The sequence below is a fragment of the Trematomus bernacchii genome, unplaced genomic scaffold (genome assembly GCF_902827165.1).
Source record: "Trematomus bernacchii unplaced genomic scaffold, fTreBer1.1, whole genome shotgun sequence".
NCBI classification, from domain to species: domain Eukaryota; kingdom Metazoa; phylum Chordata; class Actinopteri; order Perciformes; family Nototheniidae; genus Trematomus; species Trematomus bernacchii.
The window spans coordinates 9,719,767-9,744,357 of record NW_022987689.1 but is presented as its reverse complement, the minus strand read 5'-3'; the positions used below and the strand labels follow the sequence as shown (position 1 = coordinate 9,744,357).

The 24,591-nt window shown below is 39.8% G+C and overlaps 1 protein-coding gene across 1 annotated transcript in view; it reads left to right on the top strand.

The window, feature by feature from the left end:
• Positions 1-24,591, top strand: part of brinp2 (bone morphogenetic protein/retinoic acid inducible neural-specific 2) — a 165,810-nt gene that overhangs the window by 57,693 nt on the left and 83,526 nt on the right. The window contains exon 2 of the mRNA XM_034137101.1: positions 14,159-14,596. Within this exon, the coding sequence (XP_033992992.1) occupies positions 14,226-14,596 (371 nt within the window). The 5' untranslated portion in view covers positions 14,159-14,225. The remainder of the gene's footprint in view (positions 1-14,158; positions 14,597-24,591) is intronic.

The following is a 24,591-nucleotide window of genomic DNA, read 5'->3' as shown; positions in this document are numbered from 1 at the left end:
TACATCTGTTACAGATGAGGGGACTTCTTAAACACATTTCAATGAACTGACTATAAGCTGCTAATGCTGTCCTGTAATGAAGGCAGGTTCCTGCTGATGATGTTAAAAGGGGAAATAAGCCTTCAATCATGCCTCCTCTTTCACTTTGGCCAAGAATGTCTGACTCTTTTGGAAAACATGAACGAGAGAAGTGGGGGCTATTCCCTCCCAAAGGGCAACTCTGATGAATCTTATACTGATTAAGCCACCCTGTAAAAAGGCCTTGAGTTGCTTCTTTTATTGATTCACCCAAAATGCTAATCTCTGAAATTTAAATTCCGGAGCTTGTGGCTGACTAGATTCAATTTGCACGGTTCTAATAAGGTTCAAATGGAAACACATGCTCCCCTGAGAAATCGCTGCAGATTATTTTCTATGAAATGGTCCAAGGTTGTAATTTTTTTATCTCGGTTCATTGTGCATTACGGCTGGGGTGCTGGTTATAAAGCGGAAGTGACACATGTGTCGTGTGCTGCTTGCCAGAGAGATGAGACGATGGCCTTGCAATTGGCCTTGATTACCCATCACCACCAGAAGCAATGGAGTAACAATGAGGAACATATTTCTGTCATGACAGGGTCACGTTCTCGCCCTGTCACACTCATTCCCCGTGGTGATGGAGCAACGGCACAATGCCACACAGAATTCAAACAGAACACACTGCCCAAACATACAATGGATAGTATTCTTAAACTATGTGCTGTGACATACTATATGTTATGGTTTTACCTTTGCTGGGGTTCCTTCATGACACTTGAATGAATAATGAAGCTCCATAAGACCCAAGGGATGGGATTACAGTTTTCATTTTGGTCCAGAAAGGACGTTTTAGAACGTCTGAATTATGCAGCAGATGCTCCACTGTTTATCAAAAAACTCACAGTTAGAGGTCACTTGAGAGGATTGAATGTTCCTAATCAAAAGATGTATTGAGATTACACAGAAAACCTGTTTTCCTAATGATAAAAGAACTAGAAGGAGTTAATGTTATGTAGCCCGCATGAATACAATGAGAAAATAAGCTTTTTGTCTGGCCACGTGAAACCAGAACAAAGTGAAATATCTTCACAAAGTTGCGGACAATGTGAGGAAATTAGAATGTGATATTTGATAAAGGTGACTGTTCTGCTCCGACACGCTTAGTCAAAATACGCAAGCACTGTGTGGGCACAAATATCTACTTTAGAAGACATTGATCATAGTCTACGGCAGGATTTATCATAGCGTTATTTCTTAATAGCAATGATGGATAAAGACATTAAGAAAGATGCCATATGCAGACTAATGCAGTCACATCAGTAGTATCATTTTTGGACACTTGGATGTGGACAGTGCTAGGTCTGCTGCCCCAGGTAACACATGTTTTTTATTAGACAAATATGCATGATATAAAGTAAGGGTCCGGATTGATGATGGACATGCAGGGCACACCATTTTCAATTGCAAAACCAGAGTTTGCATTCTCAAAGATTGCCGTCCAGTGGTGGAAAGTAACTAAGTATATTTACTCAATGATTGTTCTAAAGTACGTTTCTGAGACATTTTATATATTACTTTAGTATTTCCATGTAATGCTACTTTATACTTCTACTCCGCTACATTTCAGGTGTGCATATCATACGTTTTACTCCACTTCATTGATTTTAACACAGTTCCTTTGTACACATACAAACACACAACTTGCTGATATTGTATTATGTATTACTGTACTCTCCATCTAAGAAATATTTATGGTATCTAAATTTGGTCCACATTGACATACCACAATACTTAAACGCTCTTTTAAAAAAAGGGTAATATAATAACCCTATTAATAAAATACTGTGAAAAGATCAATTTTACATTAAGAGTACTTTTACTTTTGATACTAGAAGTAGATAATGCTTTATGATACTTCTGTACTTCTGAAATGGGTCATTGGGCAGAATTAGTACTTTTTGTATATTAAATACAATTTGATGAGGATACTTTTTTACTTTTACTGAAGTAAAACTTTGAAATCAGGACTTTTACTTGTAATGGAGTCAATAATAAGACCATCATATTTGAGCTTTTACTCTAGGATCTGAGTACTGCCGTTCACTTTATGTTAAACATTAACTAAGGGCTTTAGTCGCCTGATCCTAAAGAGTTGGTTCCATTTCTTGAGACGTATGCCTTTTTTGCTTCTTTGCCTCATGTTATATGAGAACATTCCAACCACTCTCAGTGGATATAAAGTGGTTGTTTAGTTTAGCCTAGCATAGTAAATGTGTGGGGAAACATCACCTCTAAAGCGCACAAATGAATATGTTATATTTAATGTGTTTAATCTGTGTAAAGACAAAAGTAAAAAAATACAGTACTTTAAATACCTTAGTATGTGAATCAAGTTTTGACGTCTTCCATGCTTTCTCTGCAGTGCGCGATAACACTTGTCCCATAAGTGAGAGGACAATTAAGATTATATATTGTAATGAAAAGACACAGCACAGCTAAATGTGGCTATTGTGTTTTAACCTTTTCTGTAACTGAGCTCATTTTATAGGTCAAACTAAAAACTGTAAGATTAAACCTTGGTTTAGCAGCTGTGTGGGCGAGTGCCTTTTGAGCATAAACATGACAGTTTTAGAACAAACTCACTTCCTTGTATAAGATGCCAGGCGGACCTTGGCTCTCCACCTGCCTGCTCACCACTTACTGGAGATGAATGACTGTAAGAAATGTCAGCTTGTAACACACAGTATACGGTAAAGGAGAAAACAGGTTACATTACGATGTTTAAAATCTGTACATTTTGATAAAGTACTTAACTAAATGGCAGCATCAAAAGTAAATTATTCTTTTGTGTTCTTAGCTGATTGCAAAACATTGTTTTTACTGTTTTAGTTGGGCTTTATGCTTTTTAATCAAAACAGTTTAAAAAGATTCAACTTAATATTTATCCTTTCAACTAACCTATACAGTGTTGTACATTTTTTTTACATTTAATTAAAGTCAACGTTTCAGTTTTTCAGTGTGATATGTAGTGCATAATACATTCCTAAAACCTGTACTGGGGTACAATATCTGATTAATGTAGCTTATGAAACTGCTGTGTGTATGACTGTGAGTCCTGTAAGATGGGTCTTTCTAAAGCCCATCGTTTTCTTTAAAAACAGAAAATGCATTTCAGCCCAACTTACTCAGAGAAAGTCACGTTCCCCTGGACCCTGCAAATCTCACCCTTTGAATGAACTGCTTATTCTTATTCACAACGAGTATTGGCGGCAGGCAGCAATGTCCTGGTCACAGCAACCTAAATGTACTGTTTTCCACACACATTTGGTTAAGGTTATGGAGCACTGATACAATATGTGCTGCTTGAATTAGATTTAGTCCACCTGTGTTTCCAGTTTGTCTATGTGAATCACGGCAACTTGGCAAGTGGAGCATTGGACCCCTTTATCAGTGGACTCATTGTAACACTATGGTTGGCCTATTAGCCCACATATGGCCTGCCTGGCAAAGCTCTGATAGGCCATTAGTGGTTAAGCCAGATCCATTAACAGCCAACTGTTTCTTTTAGATTGTTCCTCTGACCTGAACAGAGATACCCAGTCAGACGTGCTAACTGTTCTTTTAGTTCCATGTATTGTAACAATGGTTCAGTACTGATTGTATCAATAGCCTAATGCATTTGTTGATGAACAGTGCTTTGGCAGCCTTTTGTTTGAACTGGCCTGAAGAGAACTACAACAAAAAGCACAGCGTTTGCATGCAAGCATTATTATTATGTATTGAATAAACGACTGCCAGGGAGGCTCTTTCTATTTTAATGGACTGGAATAATAGTATGTGTGTACAAAACATGAAACATTGGTTGAGGAACTAAAATGTCTAGCACACTGACCTCTGGTTGTGGGTTTGGCTTGTCCTTCATGTCTGTCAGACCAACTGGAAGCTTCTGATGGCTGTAAGTGATGCGATCCAGCGGCAAACATCCAGCTGTTTGTTTGTTGATGGATTTCCTTTAATGTCTGTTGGCCCTTCAGCTATGGCTAATTCTACTCATTAATGGTTGTTTGTGTCAACTTAGCAGTATTGGTAGATGGCAGAAGTGACATGGCTGATTAATGAAAGCTGCCGGTCAACGCTGTTGCCACTGATGGTTGCAGTGATTGAAGTGCAAACATACCTGTGGTGAGACCATTTCTGAGACTTTTAAACAACGCAAAGGAATCTATATAAAAAGTCATTTGAGGTAGGTCAAAAATCAATCAACCACAAGTCAAGTTTCAAACGCACAGACATATGCCATTATCTATCAGAACAGCAATAACAAAAGCGAGTAATTGCACAAATTCAATCAGCAAATCCATCTAGATTCCAATATCATCCAAATGTCATACTACAATAGCTGCCTAGTGAGAAGGTATTCATTTAATTTCATGAAGAAGTGCCTCTGTAAAGCTAAAATCTGTATATTACTCACTCAAACAGCTGTGTCCACAAAAGCCACCATAAGCTCATTAATGAGTATGTCTGTTAAACAATGTGGTTTCTATTTGCGGCAATGAATGTGTGTCAGTCCAGCCAATATCACAATGACAATGTGGTTAGTTAGTGTTTGCAGTCAAAGCCTTTATGTCTGTGTAATTGTGGAAATAATCATTACCGCTGCATTTGGACCAGTACTAATTGCATGGCTGTACTATTAACCTTCAGGGCCAGACTGGTAAGCATCTGATGGCTACACAAGAAGCTCGATACGTGCGCAATCATGCGCCATTTGTTTGTTTATTTACAGATTCGACTCGCCAAGACCCTGGTAATTGTCTGTGAGCTCACTGTCTGTTTTTTTTTATGCAGCCAGCACTCAATATACATTTAGCATCAGTAAATAATAGCTATACTACTGCTATGTATAGGTCATGACATCTGACATTTGCTTCTTAATTTTTCTACTGCTTTTGTACTGGAACAGTAGTTTTGAAAGGTTGCTTTTTTCCTGCAGTTATACTGTGGGGGTACCTCATTGAGCTACTTCAAGGAAGCTTGCCAACCATACTAGCCTAAATGAACAGTTTAAATCAGGTATGAAAACGGCAGCAATATATCTTTATTATTAATAGATATCTTATATCTGTTTTTGAGGTTTGAGAAAACGATTTGAGAACAATTAAATACACCATAAATGCTAAAAATGTTACCTTTTAATACATGTGTTTGGCCATATGAGTGTAGTGAAACAATCCAAAAACATCACATTGACAACAACAACAAAGTTGGTATACCAAAACAAAGCGCTGAAACACCCCTTCAAATTAATCAGAAATAGTTCTAGTGCGGTTTTTAGCTTTCTTTCCAAATAACTAATGTATTTGCCAGCTTACATTTCCAATCTTGCTACTTTTTGTTCTATTTCTATCCACTATTTAAGTTGTTTCTAGGGTTAGTTATTTGTCATAAGAGACCACTCGGCATCATCATCGTAAAAAGTGGATTGTTCACGCAAACAGATATACTGGCATGAGTCAATTTCATGTTTATTATGAAACAGCCTCAGGTGAGCTTAAAGTATATTGCTGCATGGTATGGTGTAATTTGAATTCCCCATCCCCCACAGCCCTTGATGCTGCTGCCGGCAGAATATCAACTGAAGCCCATGCGCCTGCTGGTGGACCTATTTGGAAGATATTAAACTAGCAAGCAGCTAATAAAGTATATGCTGCAGTATGCATATACGGTAGGGACTGTATGGGGCTGCTTGAGTAGTCAGCAGCTTGTGTAATTATCAGGCCAATAGATGGAGAAAAATAAAAAAGAAGGCGGGGGGAAACAAGGAGGAGAGGGTTAGGGAAAGGGGGAAAAGAAGGCGAGCAAGGCAGGATTGTAACCATACAAATATCTCGAGCTGCAAACACACTATGAAAGCCCTTGCAATGTAATTCCCCTGTGCTAACACTCTCACCAACAATACAATCATTAAAATATCTATTGCTCATCCTTAGAATGCATTAGTTAATGCAATCTTAATTTAAGATTTAAATGTAAGTTTCTCAATTCTTACAAGTCACCTTATTATTCACCTAACTGATGGATTTCAGATAGTTTCCCTGATTCTTAAATTAAACAGTTTAAGGCAGGTAATCCGTCAATTTGGACTGATGCACTAGTTTGCCATTAATTATTCAAGCTTTACTTTAGTGAATGTCAACAAAGTTACAGAGGATTAATGACTAAGGCTCTAACATGCAAACCACTGAGACACTTCTATTTTGGGTAATTCTAGTCTGGGTTTGTACTGTACCTCTGTTTCTGTCTCCTATAACCTGCATGTGTGCAACATAGTGACATGACATTATACATTTACTCAATGTTTACAGTCTAAAACATATATATATACATTGTGACCAGTGCCTTGTTTTATAGTTGGGTTTATTGGAGTAACAGCATTGCTGCCAATTATGATGAACAGGATTAAGACGTTTTTCAAAAAGCCTGTTACTGAATGTTGAGCCTGATTCATGACAGAAGCTTTCATAGCAAGATAAGGAAACAAACCTTACCATTGAAGGGTAAGAACTGTAAAATGCATTTAGTAGCTGAAAAAGTGTGTTAAGTGATTGGGTAATGGATGCTCAGGTGTTCCATAGATCCTTTTTGCAGGTCTGCCTCCTTTCATTGCCATTTTATTGGTGGATCTTTGTACTTATAATGTCTGTTGACTTATTGGCTAGGCTGGATCCTACAGTAAGGGACACTAATGTATTCTTGGGTTTTGTAAATATATGCCAATGGTTGTGTAGTGTGTACACCTTTGCATGTCACTATCCAATGAAGAGTCCACTTTGTATTACATAAGAAGATAGCATAGTTGTTAGCAAAACACCAGCCATATATTACAAACATAAAGAGATTAAGTTATGTAAAAAGGCTGAAAAAGACAAATCAGGCTATCAAAATGTTACATTTAACATTGGTGGTGAATTAAAGTACACTTGAAACTAGCCATTGAGACCACCAACCCATTAGAACAATGTTTACTTAGGTCATATATTAACTGAGAAGTAGGTTCATTTTCTCCTAGACCTCAATTCAATCTGACTTCTTTAGCAATTTAGCTTATTTTTTACAATTGGCTTGATAATTTTGATACTATAATGACATAACTGTAACATCCAACTTATGCATAAACAATTAAATGTATTGTTATAACACTCAAGTCAAACTAGATCTTACATAAACTGCATATTCTGACTTTCTAACACTCATCAGCGGGTGGGCCTCATGAGGGGGGATCATATGACTTTCAGCAGAGTGTGCTGCTGACAGGCTGTGGTTTTCTTAATTATCTGCTGGTAAAGATGTTAACAGAGGTATTGATGGGCCTTAATTGACCATATGGCTGTTTGTGTCTAGCTGGAGATTGACCAGGGAGCTGATAACAGTAACACACATGGCTGTAACAAATGATATGCACAGTCTATAATTTTGCAGAGTACCCCAACCATAGCCCATCAGAGTGTCCCTCCTGACATTATCAGCATTATACTGACATTATTGCTAGCCCTGCTGCTTCCCAATCCAGACGTGTGTGTGTGTGTGTGTGTGTGTGTGTGTGTGGTGTGTGTGTGTGTGTGTGTGTGTGTGTGTGTGTGTGTGTGTGTGTGTGTGTGTGTGTGTGTGTGTGTGTGTGTGTGGTGTGTGTGTGTGTGTGTGTGTGTGTGTGTGTGTGTGTGTGTGTGTGTGTGTGTGTGTGTGTGGTGTGTGTGTGTGTGTGGTGTGTGTGTGTGTGTGTGTGTGTGTGTGTGTGTGTGTGTGTGTGTGTGTGTGTGTGTGTGTGTGTGTGTTGTGTGTGTGTGTGTGTGTGTGTGTGTGTGTGTGTGTGTGTGTTTTAGAGACTGGTGGGTTTACCAGAAAATGCCTGAATGAAAACAGGCTGTCGGCACTATGAGTCTGAGCAAATGCCAATTACAAGTTTCTCTTTTTCTTTTTTTATCAGATGCCCTTTCTTAGCCCTTTCTATTCTCCTCACATGATTAATCCAGTCACACTTTTTAATTGCAGTACACTTTCTTTATCCTTAATCAGTCTTCTTTCCCTGTATTGCCAACACATTGTTCTTAGATAGCTTAGTTGGCAGAGCTTTAGGTGTACTCAAAAAGTACTGACAGCTTAATGTAGGAGTTATGAGGACACATTATCAACCTTTCCCTGCTTTAGTCATGACGTTTTTCTCCTTTTTTTGAGTTTGTTAACAAGTCACTTTATCAGCCCTTAAAAAAACAACAACAATGCAATGCAGACAGATTGCAGAAGTCTGTAAAGGGACCCTTAGTGCTGTGACAATTTGCCAAATGCATTTGTGTTTGCTTTCATTGAGTAGGAAGAATTCCATCCAAACTTGTCAAAATGATCTCCTCACACTGACAGATGATGATACTGGTTTCGCTATTTATTATTATGAGGCTTGTTTACACAAGTCATATTAGCGTTTCAAAATGGAAATGTATTGAACTCGCTCGGCAGAACAACTTGGGAAATGTCATTTTCTACAAAGATAATTACATTGCTATAATTCAAATCTGAAAATACTTTACAAGCAAAATTGAGCTGTCAGATATTAAAAGCCAGAAATAGCAGTGCTTATTCAAAGAGCCACATGTGCACACAGGTCTAACTGGTCTATCTAAACGGTGCTGCCCACATTTACTTACCATTCAGGCGAAGGTTGGAGATAAATAGATTTAAAGGTCTGAAATTATCTTTTTTTTTCATTCTGATGCAATTGATGACGGAACATTTTTAAGCAGAACATTAATAGATCAATATTGTAAAGCTGCAATTAATATAATTGATAAGTCTGCAAATTATTTTCTTAATTAATTGATTAAGATGTTATCTTTTAGTTTCTTAAAGCCCAAGATTGTACCTTCAATTTCCAAAGAAATGAAGTTGATTGTTACTGTTGCTTGGAACTGAAACCATCTGTCAATTAACACACAAAATAACATTCTGTTGACCGACTAATAAAGGAATGGATTATTTTATTATTATTGTTACACATGGATCGTTTAGTGTATCCATTACAGAATAGACATTTTGGTTTTACCCTATACTGAGGAAAAAGGTGACCTTTAATGTTTAAACACTGCATGAACAGCTTGTATGAGGTTCATTATACGTGCAACTCTCGTATGCGATTTTTTGTCCCATTCTCTAAGCAAATTGGCTCTCCTATGGCCATGACTCAAATATAGGAAGTAAATAATAAAATCTAAATTAAATAAATACGACAAGTGAATTTTAATAGGAAAATAAATTGGCTCACAAGCTGCGGGTCTTGTCAATCCTGATGTGCTTTTCACCAAATCAAACCTCTAAAGCAGATAAATATTGCATCCACTTGACACCATGCCCTCCAGCAGGCGTTAGCTCTCCCTCCAAATGGAGCCAACATCAAAATGTAGATGTGAGCTCCTCTCTGTCTCTGTCATTTTATTCCTCTCTCTTTTGTCTCTGCCTCTGGATTCATCTGTCTTTCCATCTGTCGCTCTCTCTTAACCTCCCTGTGTGTGTCTCTCTGACTGTCATCCCGTTCCGTTAGCATCAATCCTCCTCCGCGAGCTTTCGTCCAGCTCTTCTCTCTGTCACTCTCTGTTTCCCATTTCCTCCCTGCCTCCCCCTTTGGCCTCAGTGTGCGGTGATCCTGAATTACAGGGGGGTAGAGCAGGTGCGCTGCTGGCTGGCTACTGCTGCTGACTCGCATAAATGTAGAGAGGTGAGTAGTGAGCTGCTGGGGTTGAGGAATACAGCTGGCCTCTAATGCTGATGGACCTCCCTCAGGTCGAATGTTTGCCAAGGGCTCGGCCAGGTGCTCGGCAGCATATGCAGGCGTGCACAGAATCTGACCAGATATCCGCAGCTACAAACGGATATGAAACACATGTGTGTGTCAAATGTAATACGAATTCCCAGGTGCTACTCAGATTGTGGGCCGCAGAGAACAATGGAGGTTGTCATTTTGCCTGACTCTGAGAAGCTAAAAGCCAGGAAACTGGTTTCTCCAAATCATTTTCTGAACTCTGAACCATAGCATAATTATTGACACGCGTATGGAAGCCAAACCCTTTTCACCTTGGTCACTCATGTTTTCAAGAGCCTCTTTTCCAGTTTAACATGATGTCAATCTGTGTTCTCTGTCTTTCCGTCACCGCTTTCCCCAGCTTTTCTGAGCTTTGCCCCATGTTTCTCATTCCCTCCCCCCCGTCTCCCTTTTTTGTGCAAACACGGTAGAACAACTCACTCCTTGCTCGCAAAGCCTGGTGAAAGCTGTGGAAAAAAAATCCAATAAACATAAGCCGTGGCTCCCCCTTGACTCTCCGAGATGTTATTTAAGCGCGACACGTGGTCGATTTTTCCATTCCACCTTGATACCCTGACGCCCTTCCTTTCCCCCCTCTTCTTCAATATGGATTTAAGATGTTTGTGCCTGTTTTACCTTACTTCCTGCTTTCCCTAAGTTGGTAGAAAGAGAAGGGTAAATACGCAAAGGGTGTGTGAATAATGCAAGGCGAACATTAAATGTCAAGGCTAAAAATTCACAATTTTTCCCCATTGTCTCGCTGGCATCCGCGCAATGTTTTATGCATTTTATAATTAACGGGAAGTCTCAGAGGAGAGGGAGGCCTGGCAGTTCCTGGGTTCGCTTATTTCTGTAGGAAGTTACAGAGCATCATTTGAAAGGCAAATCTCACAGCTCCGTAGATGAGGAAAACCAATGCAGGAATTCTTGTCTGAATCAATATCACTTCCAACATGTGTTAGCTGCCTCGCATTTACAGTATAATCTATATTCATCAAAAGGAGGGAAGGAAAATCCTACGAAAACTGAAAAGATTACACCGGCATTGAATGGTTTAGGTTTTTTAATATGATTGTTCAGAGAAAGAATAAACCAATGACAGTTGGGATAAGAAAAAAAAGTGAGATGGAGTGGAAAAGGTGACATATCGGAGAGAGAAAGGAAATATAGGGTAGAGAAAGGGAAGGTCTTGTACAAAGGCGATACAGAGAAGATATACCAAAGGATTCCGTATTGTATAGGCACACTCTGAAGGTCTTTGCTCTAAAACAGTTCCCACTCGCTCTCAATAGGCGCTTTCACACCAAGTACTTTACCGTACTTAGTTCCCAGTACTTAGTTCATCGGAACTCTTTAGTTCCCGGAACTAAAGAGCAGATCGCGTTCACACCGGAATAAATACCTGAGGGAGGATTAGGCAAATGAAGCCGCTGACGTCACTTCTTCTTCTTCTGCTTTGGGTTTACTGGCAGGCCGCAAACAACTTCACGGCGTATACTGCCACCCGAAGTCCCCGGAGTTGGGGACTGGCTTCAGAAGCTGCTAGGACTCCCAGCAGCTTCTACTGAAGCCTTCCGAGTAAATCGCCAGAACGCCGACACCTCCTCATCACTCCACCGCTCCCATGTTTTCTTTTGTGTTGCCATAAGTTAGTCTCTCTCCGTTGGTGCGCTGGGCTAATGCTAATAATGCTAATGCCAGCAAATACAATGGCGGCTTCACAAAACTTTTCGGAGTTTTACGGGGCGTGGTTTACAATTCGCCCAGCCAATCAGAAATGGGAAGCTTTTTCTCCCAGGAAAGTACCTGCTCTCTAACAGGGACTAAAAAGGGGGGGAAAAGTTCTCATGAACTAAGTTCTAGTTCCTGATCTTTTTGGTGTGAACGCAAAATCCCAGGAACTATCGGAACTAAAAGGGAAAAGTACGGGGAAAAGTACTCCGGTGTGAAAGCGCCTATTGTTTCATCCTGCCATTCTTTTACTCCCTCTAGCCCCTATTGTTTTTCTTTCACATGCTTTCTTTCATTCCTTTAAATGTTCATCTCACATCCATTGTTTTCATCAAAAACTCTTTTAATGTTATTTATTGTTTGGTCTTAACTTCTTTTGTGTTGTTTCAGTCAGTGTAACAGAGAACACTTTGTTAATTTACAGGAATTATCTCAAATGCTTTCATGCTCCCTGAAGTCAAATTCCATCTGTAAAAAAGTATGTTGTGCTTGGATATGATCAGACTGCAAACATATGTTTATGAGAAACCACGGCAAGAAATAACATTAAATTTGCTGGATTGCACCGCCCTCCAAAAATGGAAAACAACAGCTCTTTCAAATAAAGTAGCTTGATCAGAGCTGCAAAACAAGTATACATACATGAGCAGATGTTGTTTATGTGTTTTTCATCACAGATCTATGGTTGCTTTTGCAATATGCCAGTATTGAACAAAAGTCAAACTAATTATCACAACCAACGTGCAATAATTTTAAACAGCTAAATCAAATGATGCCGCATTTGAAACAAAACTAACTACCGTGACCCTAAACTTCAACATAATATAGATAAAAAAGAAACAACAATTTCTTATTGCTCTTTTACACTACAAACAACAGACCAGAAAAATGTGATATCCACTAGCACATTTTTAATCAGCAGCAGCTCTACCTTAGACAGTAGAAGAAAACATACCATCATACCATCCCATTCATCTTGTTCTCATCCTGCCCTTGGTTTCATAAATACATTCATTTGACAGATGACTTTGCTAATTGCCTTTTCAAAGTGCAGTAATCTCTCGGCGTAGCGAGCGAAAATTAAAAATGCAGTGCCCTGAGTATTGTTTTCAAGTCTGAGCCTGCATTTATCCACCTGAAATTAATTCTCTAATTTGTTTGGAAGATAAACAGGGAATACTTGAGATCCCAATCCACTTCAAGCATCCTATCCACTACTTTGCATATCCGTTCGGAAATGCTGATTTGTCCCTGAAGACTCCGCCCAGAAATCCTTCTTCTCATTAACAGTAAAATGAGGAGCAAGCCTCGGCTCATCTGAAGGGCACTGTCAAAGTGTCACCTTGAAGAAGGTGTTAATACAGTGTGTGTTCCTCTGCATCAACTGAATACAAGACATAGGAAGTTTGGTGTTCAAATCTGACAGTTCACACTTAAGCTCCAGTGTGATTTGTGCTGATGTGTTGTTGTGTGTGCTGCTAACACTCCTGATCATATGGAGGCGGATGATGACATCCCTGTCCAAACACACCAAGCATCAAGAAAGTGAAAGCAGTCAGAGCTGTCACTGTGATTCAAATCCAACCCTTAGCCACAAAAAATGTGATTGCTTATGGCATCATTTACAACCGCTATCTGCTCCGTCACATGGTTGATTCCCGAGAGGTATTGCGCAAATGATAAGGGATGTCACGATTCCAGAAATTAAGTAGTTCATACAAATACCAGTAAAAATCCATGATTCTCGTAACTTTTTCTTGATTTCATTTGACAAAACAGTGAACATGATCCCACCAATGAGAAACAAACTGATATTATAAATGTCCCCTCTCTGGGACGAATACAGGTATTCTGATTCTGATTCTAAAATGTGTTTGACTTGAGGTTTTACTTATGTATTTTTAAGTTCATTTTAATCCTGTCATGTATTACAGTCTCAGCAATTTGGATTTAGGTCATACTTATTGTCTGGAGGTTGTGTACAAGCATCGTGGGAAATGTAGGAGATCATTTACCTAATTAGTTTAGGCAGTGGATGCAGTATATTAAGTAAAATATCACACATACATCCACTGAATATCATATATCGATGACAGGATTAACCTGATTGGTTTAGGTGTACAACCACTATCACCAGACTGATGTTGTGTTGAGCCTGATTTGTATTGAGCCTGGTCTGATTTATGATCTGGTTGCCAGACACACACATACATATTATGTGGCTAGGTGCACACGAAAGTCAGTGAACTCCAGTCTGGATTTCGTCAAGATATGAACAACTTTAAACCTAAATAGGGCCATTAATCACACCAAACAACAACAGTTATTTAACAATGCTTATAGCTTAACAATACCTTTAATGTGCAAATTTAGAGCAGACAAGATTCACACTACTATGATTGTTGTAAACGCTATACTGTACAGTAAATAACACTTTGAGGGAAATGTGCTGCCTTCATAATTCACTACGGATAGAAACATCATGAACATCAGAACTGTGAATTGAAATGCTTCTTACATTGATTTTAAAACCATATATTTCTGTCATGTTTTTTCCAGGCCAGTGGGAGGGGACTGTCAGAAGAAATGCCGGTCTCAGGTGCCCTAGTACATCACCACCTGGACCATGGCAACTCCTTGGCCGATGAGAAAAGAGAGGTGCTCCCATGGCTCCGCCTGCCTTGCTAGATGGTCGGCGTCCTCCTTGATGCTCCTATGGTTGCCCTGGGTGTTGCTATGGACGCCGTGGTCCACCCGAGCTGAACAAGTGGGTGGCGCGGTACACGGTGGGAAGGTGTCACACAGTTCCTTGTCATCCTCCTCGTCCGCATCATCGTCCCCGTCCGGCTCCTCGGCGCTGGGCTTCAACGCGAGGCAGAGCGGGGGGCAGCTGGACTGGCTGCTGTCGGAGAAGGGACCTTTCCACAGATGTCCAGAGTACACAGAGTTCAGAGAGAGGTTCCAGCAGGGATTTTCTACCAGATACAAGATTTACAGGTGAGCAGGGTCAGCAGTGTGTGTGTGTGTGTGTGTGTGTGTGTGTGTGTGTGTGTGTGTGTGTGTGTGTGTGTGTGTGTGTGTGTGTGTGTGTGTGTGTGTGTGTGTGTGTGTGTGTGTGGTGTGTGTGTGTGTGTGTGTGTGTGTGTGTGTGTGTGTGTGTGTGTGTGTGTGTGTGTGTGTGTGTGTGTGTGTGTGTGTGTGTGTGTGTGTGTGTGTGTGTGTGTGTGTGTGTGTGTGTGTGTGTGTGTGTGTGTGTGTGTGTGTGTGTGTGTGTGTGTGTGTGTGTGTGTGTGTTGTGTGTGTGTGTGTGTGTGTGTGTGTGTGTGTGTGTGTGTGTGTGTGTGTGTGTGTGTGTGTGATCACAAGTGGCCATTTTTATACTTGTATCACACAGACATATTTATATAACATTTCAGTTAAAGGTCACCCACTGTATTGTGCAAAATCCACTTTTTCATGTCTTTTATACATCAACATGTGTCCCCTCTGTGTAAAGACATTCTGAAAGTTTCAGGAAAAAAGATTCTCTAACTTTTTGTCCTGATCCATTTATATAAAAACCTGTCTGAAAATGAGCTGATCAGATTTTGTCCACTTTGTGATGGCTTGTGTAACCATTAGCCAATAACCAACCAAGGTAACCCCCCCCCCCCCACCACCTTATCACCTGAATCTCCTCCTAGAGCACCACTGTGTTCTTTTTAACCAAATATCTCTCAGAGGGGCGTGGGGAGTGGCTCCTTGTTTTCATCTAAAGTAAAAGACAGAGAATCAGCACTTTTGAAACAGGGCTGAAACAGAGGGGTTTATGGGATGCTACAATGATCTGTTTGGTGTTTGGAGCCAAACACTTCATAGACATGTTTGGTATATATCTGAGACCTGTAATATAATATTGATGAGACACAGTATAATAGGGGACCTTTAAGTATGATTTTTTTACAGAAATAAAGAACGTATTGGCAGTTAACTAACATTTGTTCAAAGAATGGCTAAGGCCAGTTCTACTGTTGTATTTAAATTGTTATTCATACAGTCACATATGTTGGAATACATTTAGTATCATAGTGATGCCTTGCGTTTTATCCTGGACTTTGATTAGGGTTTTTTCTCTCATTCATGTATCTATAACAGCATATTTATGATCAGAATCCATATTTGTCAAAAACATCAAGAACAAAGTTACCAAGCAAACATGACAGCACAAATATTTTAATATCGCTATCCGTATCACCGACAGAAATATACGAAAAATATAACCACGTCGAAGTCAAATGAAATGAAATAAAATGGATATCAGTAATATCAAGATGATAAACAAGCACAGGAACAAACACTAGAGGTCAATATGAGGATATTTATCTTTTCAGCTTTGCTTCTGCATATAGATCTGTTTTTTTTTCTCTGCATTTTTCAATAATGCACTAGAAATCCATCAAGCCCTGTCTGTGTAAGGGAGCGTGTAATGAAAAGATGTATGAGTTTAACTCAAAATATGCATTATTGTCAAACACAGCCCATCTATATTAACATTTACTGGATGGGTAGAAACTAATTTCAAGCAGCAGTGTTAGGATTTGTGTTACACTGCAGGAAGGACAAAAAATATCTCCTTTCTTTTATTAAACATGTTTTTGGGTTTCTAAGGGAGGAAGAAAATAATAAGTAAAACTTTGGTTTGGAGATTTTGCAAGCTGATACACTAGACATGGGCAGTTTTTGTAGATGTTTTTTAATTCACGTCCTTGCTAGTTTTACAAAATAAAATGTGTTCAGAGTTGGACGCTTTAAAGAGTGCAGTCAAAAATCCAAGGGAATGTTATATGAACTTGTTAAGGGAGATTAAAGCCAGAGCTTTAAATAATTTTAGTGTAATCTGTGAATTAATAATAGAGGAGCATTGTTCATTTTAAGCGTCAGACCCAGAATAGAGATATGAAACTAAAATATTTTGTTATATTTTTTTATTCCAACAGACTTTTGCTGATTCTATCTTTTCTGTGCTATGAGCTCAGAAGGGTCCGTTGAAATAGCTTTCCAGCTTGTGATATTAAACAATATATAGTACATATTTATTAAAGTCAGAGAAAAGATAACTTTTCATACATTCAGCTTCACGTATCTCAATGTAACGATTTGTCTGACAGCTCATAACTGGAAATTCATAAATCAGACAAACATCTTTTCATTTTTCAAACTTCACACAAATGTCAGCTTCTCTACAACTGCATCATTCAAAGGGTGGAACCCCAGTTGCGATGCTGCAACATATTTCAAATCTTGAAATATGAATGAATCATGAATGAAACCATGAATCAGGAAACACTTCAGTCCCGGTGTGAAACTCACATTTGCCAGACAGCTGAATTACAGCAGGTGAACTTAGATATTCATTTTTTATATAGTTAGAGGAGGATAATTAGGAAGTATATGATTATTCAATTCAATTAAATGTTGTATAATAAATAATAATGCATTTATCTCATGCTTGGGCAAACTTAAATATAAGCCTGACAGTAATGCAAATGGATGGAAATTATAGTATGTCTTTATGTGAGATTAATTGTAACACTAATGATAATATATTATTAGGGATGATATTACTTATTATCATAAGACAGTGATTAACAAACAACTCCTTTGATTGTAATTACTGGAACAGTAGTAACACACACACACACACACACACACACACACACACACACACACACACACACACACACACACACACACACACACACACACACACACACACATGCACAAGCACAAGAGCAGCGAAGTGACTTTTTCTTGGTCCTGTTTTGGTCTGAAAATAACAGTGCATCACAGACAACAACAACATCCGGTCAGCATTGCGATGGGTATGCTTCTGACTCTAGTAAGTCTCAGTTGGTTAAACATCCTTTTTGTCCTCTCCTGCTCACTGTGATCACATATATTGTGCCAAACTGAATATTCAGTTACACATTTTCTTTCTGTTTCTGTTTCCAGAGTATAGGCATTTGATCATTTGGTATTACACATGAATCTAGTGAACAACACATCCTTATGCTATGTTTGTAATTGTAAATTCATCTGAAAAAAATATATCTATTATTTAATTGTTTTACAAAAGGGTTTGATTCCTCCCTGTGTAATCCACTAGGCTTAAACATCCGCTCTCCAGAGCTGATTTAAAAAAAAGCTCAGTTTCCAACTAAGTGCCGATCAGGAAGCTGACATTGAAAGTACAGGATGCATTTCCAAATGTGTCCTGCTGATCCTCCTGAGAGAATGTGTGTTAGTCTATAAAAGAAAAAGCCTGGCCAGGGTTCTTTTTCAATTAATTACATATTTTTATGATGACAGTAGAGATATGTTTGGCAAAATAACTAAAACTATTATAACTGTTAAGGTTTTCGATGAAATATCCTAAATGTCCAGTAGCTGTTAGCTGTGCGGTCTATACATAATGCAGTGCAGTCTTTCGCCAGGTCCAGAGTTCATGTCGGTCACCATTATCCAAATTGAATACCAAATGTGATATTAGCTGCATCCGCTGAGGCTGCAATATACATGTCCATTTCCTTTACTTGAAATATATTTTAACATATACCGATATTTCACTTTCCTGCCTCCATGAGCTCTTTAAAAATAGATTATTCTGAAAGTTATTTCCGTTTGTACTATCAAATGTATACCTGCCAGCAAAACGATATTTTAAAGTGATGCCTGAAAACCATATTTCTGTTAATCAAAAACCATATAATTACTCGGAAAATATGAAAATTGTGTCAAATAGACCGTCAGATGGCATAGACAGCATTGTTTTTACAGAACTCCGAATAAATAGGGGATACATATCCGGTCGCTCTGCCGGTGAACGAGTGGAAGGCAGCAGGCTTACAAACAAGGCTTTAAACTGTGATTTCTGAATTATATTGTTTCTTTTACTGTCCTTTTTCTGTAGAGGGAGTATTTATTTATATGTTTTCGTTGTTTGAGATGCAATATATGACTCAGCAGCTTGAAGACATGAAGAAACTATTATTTTCCGCTTCGCTCTAATGCATTATTTTCGCCGGAAAGTGGGCGGGGCCTTGATTTTGGCCATAAGTGCTGTTAGCGCCCTCATTCTATATTTTTCTAGAAAAATAACTTTTTTAAATCAACCATACAGGCACTTACTTCTCCTCCTGGCTCCCTCTTTCTAATTTATTTTCAGGAAAAAGTCAGCTCAGAATTGAAGGATGTCTCTGTATTCTACTGCTGCTCTCTCTTTGGCAGGAGATTAGAAATATCTCAATCGAAAGCACTTGCTAGTCGATATCAGACCAACTCCCTCTAAGTGTAGTCTCTTGACTTTCTACCTTGAGGTGTTTTCCTTTCACAAATATGATCTGCTGTCTCCCATTCCTTCCCGTCTCCCTCAGCATCAACTGGAATCAAATGGAAATGATAGCATCACTACTTACAGATGAGGGGGAAGTGTAGTGTGAAATTACAAGTTTGGAGATATAAGTGGGACAGCTTGACTGTCCCCCAATGTTTGTAAAAATAAGGAACCATTACAAATGTTTTTTTAATCCTAATAATCATTGAATGCAACGACCACAGGATCTATATGTTACGTTATCCGAGAGGACCCAAACGCAGGACACGGCAGAGTGTTGGAAAAAAGGTTTTATTTGAGGTGGAGGAGCGTGGAGAATAATCCGGCTGGAATGACGACTGGTGGCGGCTGGTGATGACAATAAGGCGGCTGGAGAGTAAGACACGTAAGAAGAACATTCAGTGTAGAGAAAATAGCTAATAAGGCTAAGAAGGCTGAGAGTTTTACCACTGGGGTTAAACAACGATCTGGCGCTGACAGGTTGTGGAGCCTCCGCTGATATGCCATTGGTAAATGGCTGATGGAAATCAGGTGTGTACAGCTGATTGCAGCAGGTGGAGGTTGAGCCGGGAGCCAGGAGTGACAGCCACCACGCCCACACAGACAGGGAAAGGGAAAACACACACACAAGGGAGGTGGCTGGAGAGTACAGCCACCACACGATACAGTGTATGAATTGTTTTCAGGCCGGCAGCTGAATCACAGACATTTAGCATTTATTGACATGTGATGTGATCATATGAGGGTGGTTTATTTAATCATGATTCTGAAGCCTGAAATTAAATCTTGGCCATATGAATTGTTGTATTTATTACAAGGTTGTATAAGATACACTTGATTGAGCCAATGCAGTTGTAACCTTGTTGAAAAAGGAGAAAAAGAACAGCTGTAATCAAAAAAGAGATATATACTGTACAGTACATTTTCAACATCTACTATATCAAATATACTTCACCGGTTCTATATAGCTTACATACTAAATAATGGTATGTAGGCTCTTCACTGTGTTGAGATTATTTTTTGATGAAATCAATACAAACATTTTAGATCCTAAGAAAAATGTAATTCTGAACTGAATTTAGCTTGTGTTTTTTCATTCTTTCTTCCCGTGCAACTAATACTAAAAATGATTTAAATTGGAAGGGGGGGGCAGTTGGATCCCTAAAATGAAAGGGCCTCCCTAGCATAATGGACTCTGCCCTTGATATTAAGATAGAAACACAACACTGGCCAGACATTTCACAACAACATAAAAGTTTTAGGATGGTAAAATGCGTTTTTATAAAGTACGTTAAGCATTTAGGATGGATAATATAATATTTTCACATAACTACCAATCCAGCATTTCGGTGGATATGGAAATTGAAAACATTATTGCAAAAATAACAATCTGTTTTCCAAATATTACCCCTTGTTATCTTTTATTTGATGCAGACTTCCATTTCCTTCAGCAGCTGTTTAGTGTTTGGTATGACAGTGTACTTAGTTTCTAAGGAACCAGTACACCAGAATCATGTCAGTTGGTATGCTGAATGAAGCTCTAAAAGCAAGAAGTGCCTCCATGTGAGATTTAATCAAGTCATGACTCAGCTATATGCAACAGAAATGACTGGTGCCTCTCATCTCTGCCCCCGCTATCACTGATTCATGGCCACTCTCTTTATGTATGTGCTTGATAAATGCATTCCTACTTTTGTGGGATTGTTTTTGCTTTTGATTTGATTGCTGCATCCCCCGCTACCCACAACAACAAAGCACTTGTACATTCCGGCTGACACGTCCAACTACATTTCTCAAGAAATCTGGCACACTTCCTCCCAATTTGTATGAAAACAATGACAGTGGCAGTGAAACAAGGCCAGCAGCGCCTCAGAAAGGGGCTACAAGGACACACTGCCAAGCGGGGATGAAATGACTACTTTTTCACAAGAAAAAAACAAAAAACAATGCTATCTAAAGCTCCGGATACAGAGGGTCATATTACGTTTTAAAAAAACAAAACATTTTAACTTGTTTTTTATTCAAATTGAGTTGTTTGGCTTTTTTTGTTTAAGAAAAGAACACTGCTTGCGTGCCACAATTAGTAATATTATATATTTCCTGTACAATATTGTAAATTCTAATCTCAGCAGAGTAATGAGGAACATCATTTCATTTTGAGAAATCCGATCAGTGATGGTAGAGACGGAGTATGAATACATAAACAAATGGAGAGACAGGCGATCCTGATCAAACTCATATTGTTGCAATTATACTATAATGACATATAATTAAATAAAAAATTATAGAATTACGAAATTGTATAATTATAGGTACTTTGCATCTCTCGAAAAAAGGTGACCCTGTATTAAGAGCCGGATATGATGAGGTCGCACAGTCACTGTGGAGAAAACAATGAGTTCATCACATGTAAAAGGCACCGCTCTTGTGTTTCTAATTGCTCTCCTGTGACCTTCCTGGAGCTAATATCTGATTACCATTAAGGAAAATAAGCGCTGGCAGTCTTTTCTCTGAATTAACTTTCCATGGAGCAAAAACAAAATTGGCTACTCTCATTAGCTTTTAATAAAGGGTAATGGAGGTGGGAATACATGTTAGCCACATGTTCCTGCGCTAACGCTAATCCGCTAAATTCTTTAATCTAATCAGATGCTACAGCCTTAAACAAGCTAGTACACTATCAATGGATGAAGACTGCCCTTCCATATTTCCTCTTATAGCTGTAGGCTGTGGAGGAATCCTGATCTAACTCAACAGGAGAGGAAGTGTTTGGTGGCAAACCATTTGCGGCAATAACAGACAGATGATTAGCTATTTTGCAATCAGGTTTTTAGCAATTCCTGCACTTATCTAGTGTATACTATTAACTGAGTAAAGAAAAAATAAATAATGTGTTAAGGTTTCAGCTTCCCAAAACATCTGAAAGCATATGACTCATTCGCCATAGTGTTCTTTTAAAAATAAAGTTACATTGACAATCGTCAGCAATGCTAACTCACCAAATTAAATGATATTGAAATGTTTGTCAATGCGTAACATCTTCAAAATGTCCCACTAGACCAAATGTCCAATAACTCAAACTCTTAATAGAACATTTTGTATCCATTCAAACATGGCATTGCCTCAAACGCCTACATAGAAGAGTGAATGGTCTCATCTGGCTGAATTTGGATGTGGTAGAACACAGCACAGCAGGAACGATCACACTCTTTTCAGTTTTCATCTGTCTAAAATGACAGAGAAGAGAAAACGGAGACAGAGGCTCTGCCTAATTGTCACTTCTACTTCTTGTGGACTTGAAAAAGATTGGCTGCTGATGAGACACAGGATGGGGTTGGAGCGTGGTTGGGGGCTGTTGGGGCTTAGACTGCAGGCTTCTTCTGTGGTCCAAAACATCTGAGACACAGAATGCTTAGCGTGAAGAGAGCAGTGGGGCAGAAACAGGCCTGTGGTTCTGTGATGGGAACAGTCAGGAGGCAACATTCTGTGTGGCAGGAAACACTTTGCCTGTTGTGAACACTGTGCGTGTGTGTGTGTGTGTGTGTGTGTGTGTGTGTGTGTGTGTGTGTGTGTGTGTGTGTGTGTGTGTGTGTGTGTGTGTGTGTGTGTGTGTGTGTGTGTGTGTGTGTGTGTGTGTGTGTGTGTGTGTGTGTGTGTGTGTGTGTGTGTGTGTGTGTGTGTGTGTGTGTGTGTGTGTGTGTGTGTGTGTGTGTGTGTGTGTGTGTGTGTGTGTGTGTGTGTGTGTGTGTGTGTGTGTGTGTGTGTGTGTGTGTGTGTGTGTGTGTGTGTGCTGCCAAGCAAACAGAACTCCCACAAAAAGACCAACGTGAGTCGCGCACAGCCCCGCCACACACACAAACACACAGGGCCTTTACTGTTTGACATGTTATCCTCTCTATTTCATAAAAAGATGCACCAATTGCTGCACACATTCCCACTTGGCTACACCACCAACTGGGTTCAATCACACAAAGGGAGGCGGAGAGGAAGAGATTAAGAGAGCGCAGAGAAAAATCACAATGAGAAGCAGACATAGGCTTACATGTAATGTAACAAGATAAAAGGGCAAACAGTATCTCCGACATACAATATACAAAGTTTGTGTGCACATTGCACAATAACAATGGTTCTATTTCGTCCCTACTGACCACCAGAGGCGGTGCTTTAGCACTGGATATGTCCATCGCGCGCATGCGCAGCTCGAGTACCAATAAAAACAAAGTCACATGTGACCCACGTGACACCGGCTACATATGCCGGTGTCGTCAGAGGATCTGTTCCCTTTCATCTTCTCGCTGCGCGAGAGTACCGTGGCTACATTCTTGTAGCCTACAGCGTTTCGGTTGGAACGTTTGATCTAAGGATTTCTCTGCAAACAGCTGGCTGCGTGCAGCTTCGCGACTGATCCAGTCGGAGCCGCGGGCTTACTCGTTCTCCAGGAGCTGTGGCCGGCTGTGCAGAAACTTCGATCGGACAGGTTGGTGTCGGCTTGGTCGGTGTATGGCAGCGTTTCCGCTCCCTCTCCCAGCTAAGTTGTCCTGATTACTGTCTTGTGTGGCTTGAACTTTTTGGTGACGGCAGCGTTTTCGCCCCCTCTCTCAGAAGTTGCCCTTGTTTGTGCTCTTTTGTACTTTGTCTCAGCCTGTGCAGCCACTTGGCTGACGCTGGGATAAGCACCGGAGTTGACCGTGCTGTTTTTTCTTTAGATGCCAGTTTTCTGGACTTAGCTTTGTTTATCCGGCGAGTAGGAGCATTGCTCTACTCTTTCCGTTCAGCAGGTAGCTGGCGATGGCTGTGTCCCCGCACCCTCCCAGCTAAGTTGTCCTGATTGCTGTCTTGTTTATTGTTTGGCTTAGACTTTCTGGTGACGACAATGTTCCCGCTTCCTCTCCCATAAAGTTGCCCTTATTGTGCTAGAGGGTTTCATCCCTCCCAATATTATATTATGCGCTAGTGTGCAGCCGTTTGGCTGACACCTTTAAGCACTTGCCACGGTTACTTTCGTAACTACGGTTCTAAGCCGTGTAAGTACTGGCCATAGTTACTACTCTAACTACGGTTTTATGCCGTGTAAGCACCGGCCATGGTTCTTACTGTAACTGCGGTTCTATGCATGCTGTTCTCTTCTTTAGAAGCTAATTATCTGGTCTTAACATTTGTGTTATTTGACTTGGTCTCGCTTGATTGTTAGCAGCAGCCGCTTGGCTAACACCTTGCATGTACTGTTAAGCTTCATTACTTAACTCAGCTGGTGAAGGCAGTGCTCTCGCTCCCGCTCCCGGTAACGTATAGAGAGGCGAAGTCCCTCCCTTTCCGGTGGACCTCCATGGGACCTTATTTTGGAAAAGTTATGCATTGAAGTCAATGGAGAGAGAAAGATTATCTTTCGATCCCGTTTGAATTGTGCCACGAATTACACATATGATGTTTGTCAATTTCAAAGATAATTTTACAAGTAAAAAAAAGTAACACATTTTTTTGTGTGAACCGCTCAATGAACTACATCTCCCGTCTCGCACCACACACCAAGACGGCCGTCACGTTGGCACATTTCACTTCTTTCTTTCAGAATGAGGCGGAAAGTATCAAAAGAGGTGAAAATCACTCCAAGTCTGGGCAT